Genomic DNA, 7,566 nt, shown 5'->3' on the forward strand with positions numbered 1-7,566 from the left:
GCAGTGAGAAGACGGAAAGCAACTAGTCTGAATCACGGTATCCAACACATTTCTGAGGAAGGAGGGCAGGCAGTTTCTTCAAAAGAAGTTTCCTAATATAAATTATTTGAAGTCTCACTACTTACATTTCTTCTTATCTCCTGAAATGCTTGATGTCATGTTCTAACAAAACAACCAATTAGTGCCACCTAGTTTTAGTGAACAATACAGAGTTCTCGCAAACAAACATAAGTTCTAGACAGTATGAACTATACCTTCAGCCTGTGAAAGCGAACAATATCTCCATTTTTATAAATCATTGGAAGGTCATCACAATTTCCACTAAAGAAGAGGCAGGTTAACTTTACGTTTGTCTGGTCCACAATTGTTACAACCGAGCAGTAATCTGGAAAACACAAAAATATTTTCCCTGACTTTTAGTATTTCAAAGCATATGACAAATAAGAATATGCTGAGTTCAGAACACCAAACAAATTTTATTCCCCTCTCTAATTAAGTTTCCTAAGAATAGGATCAAAACAGAGAGACGCTTTCTTGGCTCTCAAAATACACTGCCAAATTATTTTGCAAAACTGTTTCAAAAAATGAATTTTAGAAATCTTAGTAAAACAAAACAAAAAAATCCTACTTAACATAAATTGTGTGGAGGGGTAATACCTTTTTCATTACTTCAAAGTTTAGAAATCATGAGGCAGATAAACATATTCAAAAAATACATAATTTATAAAATAAACAAATTTAGAGTGAAAACAAAAGACTAGAAGATATTTGCAGCAAGGAAGAGTCATATACTGCATAAAGATTCCATGAAAATTGGTTATAAAATCTAGGACTTCACAAAAAAATGTGTAATTCAAATGAACACACAATTCATAGAAAACTATATAATAATAAATTCAAAGGGGAAAATGATGATTTGCTAGTTACCTATACTAGGTTACACATTAGAACAAGAGGTCTTTTATACAATTTAAACCGGCAAAAAAAATTGATAGCTTACCACAAAAATGATAACTTCAAACACTGACGGTTGTAAAAATGGTAATAGATGCTGCCTTTTAATATGCATGTTTCAGAAAATTGCATACTGAGGAAATGTGTTGACTTCCTCTCCTTCCCAGTACTCTAGTGATGAGAGTATAAAGATAGAAAAGAATAGGGGCCAACCCTGTGGCCAGGTGGTTAAGTTTGCACTCTCCACTTCAGCAGCCCAGGGTTTTGCTGGTTCAGATCCTGGGCAGGGACATAGCACCGCTCATCAAGCCATGCTGGGGTGGTGTCCCACACAGCACAACCAGAAGGACCTACAACTAGAATATACAACCATGTACTGGGAACCTTTGGGGAGAAAAAGAAGAAGAAGAAAAAGGAAGATTGGCAACAGACGTTAGCTCAGGGCCAATCTTTAAAAGAAAAGAATAAACCCAGAACAGTGAAGGAAGAGGAGTAAAGGAGAGGGGGAGAAAATATCAACATACTTCAGGAAATGGGAAAGTAGATGGTTAGGTGATAAAATGAATAGAGGAGGCTACAATCCAGAAGGCACTCTAATGTGGCTACCACAAAGACAGGAGCCATTGGGATTAAGGATGGGGGGGAAAAATATAGCCAAAATCAGGGCTAATGAAAAGCTCAGACATAGAACAACTGTTTCAATGACCACCCATCCTAACCCCACTCCCCATTAAAATGACTTTAGGTAAGCAGGCTTGGTATCTTAGTATTTAACCCCACCACTTCCTGGAACACAGGCTGTTTTCCAAGGAAGTTTCACTGATAAAATTGGAAGTGGTAACACTTCTAATGTAGGTGTCAGCACCCAGAATAACTCCCTCCACATTATCACATTAGGGGGCCTACAGCCTCAGGAGGCTCTCTTCCCACCCACCCTGGACAGATGCTTTCAGTCCACATGCCCTGTGCAAGTACTACTTGTCTCTATCAGATTTCCCATTCAAGGAGGAGATCAAGTGAAAAAACAAACTACTTTTATACAAAGCAAAAGAACAAATGTCTACAACCTAAAATAAACCATGCCTACATTTGTAAATGTAAAGACAGCAAACACTTAGCAAATACAGAACGAAAATGGAAAGAAGGAAGGAAGGAAGGACATTGGGAGGGGGAGGGGAGAGATAGGTGGACTGGAAGAGAGAATAGTGGAGGGGAAGGGGGAAAGAACAGGAGGGGAAAGTGGGGAGAGAAGAAGGGAGAGGTAAGGAGGGAGGGAGGAAAAGAGAAACCTGTTACCGTGAAGGGGGGAAGGAATTCAGAAAACATAAAAAAACTTTAAAAACAAAACCTTAATAAGCCTTTCTAAAAAGAGTGAAGAAATTACATCCTCATCTCTTGACGTACTAGGCAGGATCCATTGGACCCAATTTTAGTTTTTCAGTTTCCTTTTTCAGTAGTTCTAACTACCTGTAAGAAGTGTTATTTCATGACATTTTTTCTTTCTTAAGAGTCTTCCAAAGATTAAAGATAAGTTTTACTTATTTTTTAATAGAATAAAACACATTCTTGCTTGCAATTATCACACGGCTCTATTGTACCCTTTTATAAATCTAAGATACATTATGGGATCTTACTCACCTTTTTTCCTTTATCTTGAAATAGTCTGCCATTTCATTATCCTAGTAATTATTTCATCATTATTCCTATCTATAGTTTAAAAAGACTAAATTTTAAAAATGGGAAATGAGGGAATTGTCTAGAAGAATGATGCAAGAATGAAATGAATCATCCCCATTGCACTGCAATGCTCAAAGTATTACAACACCTTTCAAGAAGATAAAAAAGAAGTTTGGAAACACTATCTTTGTAGTTTCTTCTTTACTTAAACACAGTTAAGAATTTAGAACTCAAAAATTTTTCCAATAGTCAAAGAGAATAATATTGACAGGGAAGTCCTTTAATTGTTGGTAGATGAATCAGAAGCTGAATGCAAAAACAGATAGCAGCACGTTAGTGATAATGATGTATGTACTCTGAATAAAAGACACTCTGAAGGTTTTAAGTTTCGTAAAATTTCATGACAGACAAAACACAATGGCAAAGATCACTAGTCTAACAAAATCCAATTCAAGCACACATTATCAATCTTGGTTTTTGTACATTTTGGATTCTTGACAGATTCTGCAAAATCACATATCAGATTCATGTGTAACAGAATACACAAACTCACATGTCACGTTTGTACCAGAGAACTATTTACTACTTATATTTATAATGTTATTTTAAGTCGCAGGAATTCTACATTAGTCCTCTGACTTTAAATGCTTTATAACAAGCCACTTTCGTAAATTAGGGATATAACATAACAACAAAACTGCAAATTTAACAGGCATAAATAATAGTAAATAGTTGAATGTAAAGGTTAGCCAAGATGAACTGACAGAGCCCAGTCCTTGTAGCACATATGCAAAATTAAAGAATGTGATAACTGAAAAAAGGGTAGTGGGATTTTGGTTTAAAATAATCAGATTTAATCTAAACTTCAAAACATTGAAAATTGTCTTAGTGTTTGTTTTTTCCTAAGAAAATGTCAGCCTTCCATAAGACGACTTGATGTACTGCAAAGGATTCCAGGTGACACTGAGAAACACTGGGTAGGCCCAGTGTCTAGAGGGTCTTCATAGGGCCACCACTAGCTTTGGCATGCCTTTGTGCAAATTACAAAGACTCTCCTTTCTCAAATGGAAATACTATACAACCTGAACAGCTTTACAAAGGAACTTTACTGAGCCCAAGAGAGTAGCAGCCTCAGCTGCTCACACAGACACACACATCTACATTCTGGCCTTTTCACACAAACTCTCTGAAACAGGGACACATGTGTCACCTGCAATGCATACTCCTTCTCCAGACCCTTCCTTCTCCCCATTCCCCTAGACACATCTTTGCCAGGTTCAGCGTTAGGGTGGGAATGGACTGCCGAGAGAGGGAGGGAGGGAGGGAGGGAGGGAGACAGAGAGAGAGAGAGACAGAGAGAAGCAACCTCAGGGGCTGCCCAAAGAGCAGCACAACAGATGTGTGTTCCAGAGTCAGTTTGGGCCTATTCAGAATTCTGAGTGGGTAAATGGAATGGCTCTATGCACTGGGACACGTTTATGTAGAAGAGGGCGCTTCCCAGCTGCATCAGGAATTGGCCTGAAATCTACACATGCATTTTTTCCTCTAAGTGACTCTATGTGAATGAAAATGGCATCTCCTTGATGGAGTACACTTGTGTACTGCTTATCTGGACCATCATATGTGAAGTCCCTGTTCCTTACCTCCTTTCTCTTGGCTTACACTTTCTCTTTTGGAAGTACCACCTGCGACTTTTAGCAAGTATAAACCAAAGGAATCCACTATGTGTTCAAATCCTTTCATAAAGTATGATTTTATTAATAAGAAAGAAAAAAGAAGAGAAAATCTTTCTGTACAGCAAAAGCTTCCTTGAAAGCAAAAAAAAATATCTATACTGCATATATACATAGAGTGATAAATGAGAATTTGTACAAATATAAGATTTAATTCAGTAAGACTCTTTAACAGCGGTGAGTGTAGAGTGGATGTTATACAACAGCAGAATCACCATAGATGCTAACTGTAGGGGAATGACCATACTTGCATAGTTTGAATAAACCCCTCTAGAATTTAAATCTCCCTGGGGATTCCCTCCACCACTCTAGAGCGCTGAATACTTCTGTTCTGCTTAGTGAACCCTACTTAGTCTTTCCTTCACTATTTTCCAATACAACAGTTTTTTAAAAATTTAGTACACAAATCAATCTAAAATTTACTGAGTGTCTACTTAGTGCTAGGTGTAACTGCTATTCAGCGAGAATAAATAAATAAGGCATGGCACCTTTTCCTAGAAAATTTATACTCTCCTTATATTGACTTATATCCTTAAAAACTAATGCTATAATCTTAGCTTGTGTGTTATTTTATATGCCAACGTTTGCTAATGTACAGAATTTATACTTCCTGTATATGTAATAATTCATCACAATAAAGGGAGAATTAATGATTCACAAGACATTTTCTAGAATAACTGGAAACTGACATTTAAGCTTGGCACTGGATAAACAAACAGCCTTAGGATGGTACTGGATCCTTGGTGAGCATTACATTAAGCATTCTTGTTTTAGAAAAATGGTAAAAAACAAAAGTTTTTGTGGATTTCATACACAACCTTGTGGTTCAAAACACAAGAGACCTTAAGTTAAATTTCTAACTGTGACTGAGGTTTGACCAGAGTTTGAAATTATGTCTAACGTTAAGTGATATTGAATTTTGGTAAAAAATATTTACAGTCCTAAATATAGTTTGTATTTATCAAATAAAAATTAATAACATGTAAAATAAATACTATTCCAATTTAATTTTTAGAAATGGAATAAAGCACTTTACTTCTCAGAAAGGAAACAAAATAAAAATACAGTACTTATGTTAAGCAAGGTATGTTATCCTCAGGCCTCTAACTGGAGGAAAATTATATATTATTTAGTGGTTAGCAATTACTGAGGGTTTACTATACACCAGGTAGTGTGCCAAGAAATTTGTATACACTATCTCCTTGAATTCTTACAGAGTTGTATGTAGTGGAAATTACTGCCTCCAGCTTACAAACAAAAGAATTTAGTTCCTTAAAAAGGCTAGGCAGGTACTTAAGCGCAAACATCTTGTAAGTCAGAAGTGGGATACAAACTCTGCATGTCTGATTCCTATGTTTCTATGTTTAACCAGAACACTGTACTGTCTTCATGTTGCATGTTTTTTTAAACATAAAGAATAATCCCCAAGAAAGTAAAATATGATGCTTAAAACTATGATGTAGGCTTTTTTGAGAGTTTTTCTAACCAGGTAAAGTTATACTGTATCCAAATTTTATTATTTACTATTTTACTATTTTATCCATTTGTCTTAACCATACTAAAGTAAAGTTCATTACCAAAGAGTTAAAATATCATTATAATGAAACCTCACCTATAAAGTTATTTCACAGAAACAGACCCCAAGGACATCATCATAGAAAGATTCTATAAAAATTCATTCTTGGGTCAGCCTGGTGGTGTAGTGGTTACGTTCACATGCTCCACTTCGGTGGCCTGGGGTCCACAGGTTCGGATCCCAGGTGTGGACCAACCCATTGCTCCTCATGCTATGTTGTGGCAGTGTCCCACATACAAAGTAGAGGAAGAGTGGCACAGATGTTAGTTCAGAAACAATTTTCTTCAAGCAAAAAGAGGAAGATTGGCAACATACGTTAGCTCAGGGCCAATCTTCCTCAACCCCTACTCCCACAAAAGAATTCATTCTTATGACACTTATATGTACTTTTACATTCTTTGTAATACTTAAGATTTATTTTTTGACTCAGAAACTGAATGAATAAAAGAAAAGGAGACTTTTCCCTCCTTTTTTAAGGAGAGTGCCTCCTGAGGTATCTGAAAAAGAACGAAATCCTAGTGGAAAGACTAAGGCAATAAAAGAAGATGTATGTTTAAGTGTGAGACTACCTAAGGAGGAGTTAACTGAATTGTGGGTGTTAAGAGGAAAAAGTAGAAAGCACAATATTATAAATCAAAGATCCACAAACTATGGCCCACAGGCCAAATCCGGCCCACTGCCTGTTTATTATCTTTCCAAAGCACTCAACCTAAGTTTTCATAAAATCAGTGTTTTCACATTCACATTCATCAGTTTATACAAGATTTAATTAAATTACCTAATTAGAATAAGTAAAAGGAGTATAAACAGATTTGGGAATAAAACTGTAAGAACACAATTCTTCTAAGAATACAATTCCACTAGTGGGAACAGAAATGAGCAGGGGCATTAGGTAGCCATTCCTAAGCGTGAGAGTTCAGGATGACATAAGCACTGGTTACAGGGTTTTGCAGATGGACTGGAGAACGTTTGTTTGTTGTCAAATCAGGTAAGAAGAGGTTGGTTAAGAGAGTTTCTAATTTTAATAATAGCTTAGCTGTGGGAAGGTGCCCGATGTATAAATTACATATCTTTATTGTATTACAATTGATCTATGTGTAACATAGCAAATATTTTTCAGGACAGTGACTACATATAGACAATTTCTGAAGAATGCCAGAGGGGAAGCAGACACTTTTTAATCAGAAAACACAGACAGCTAGGCTTCGAGACTTAGTATTTAGTCTTCTCAGTGCACAGCATCTATAACACACAGTAGCTGATCAATCAGCCTTACAAAATTAATGCAGGTTATTACTACAGCAAATATATGGTACTTGCAAAAATTCTCCCTCTCTGAAGGCTATGGCAGACACTGAGAATCATTTAGCCTCTTTGTGCCTCAATTTCCTTATCTGAAAAATGGGGATAATAACAGCGTTCACTTCATATGATGGTAGAATTAAATAAGTAAGTATATGTAAAGTGTTTAGAATAGCACCTAACACGTGGTGAAGTAAGGGCTATCTAAGAGCTGGCCAGTGGTGGCAGCAGCAGCAGCAGCATTTCTTTACTGCTAATCATAACACACTTTTCTAAGGAACTTAGATATTATCTTAGAATCTGTCTTAACAAAGTATCTGAAGA

The 7,566-nt window shown here is 36.4% G+C and overlaps 1 protein-coding gene across 3 annotated transcripts in view; it reads right to left on the minus strand.

The window, feature by feature from the left end:
* Positions 1 to 7,566, minus strand: part of POT1 (protection of telomeres 1) — a 91,763-nt gene that overhangs the window by 34,069 nt on the left and 50,128 nt on the right. For all 3 annotated transcript variants that reach the window (XM_046670479.1, XM_046670480.1, XM_046670478.1), the window contains one exon: positions 255 to 385. In XM_046670479.1, the coding sequence (XP_046526435.1) occupies positions 255 to 385 (131 nt within the window). The remainder of the gene's footprint in view (positions 1 to 254; positions 386 to 7,566) is intronic.

The sequence above is a fragment of the Equus quagga genome, chromosome 8, assembly GCF_021613505.1.
Source record: "Equus quagga isolate Etosha38 chromosome 8, UCLA_HA_Equagga_1.0, whole genome shotgun sequence".
NCBI lineage: Eukaryota > Metazoa > Chordata > Mammalia > Perissodactyla > Equidae > Equus > Equus quagga.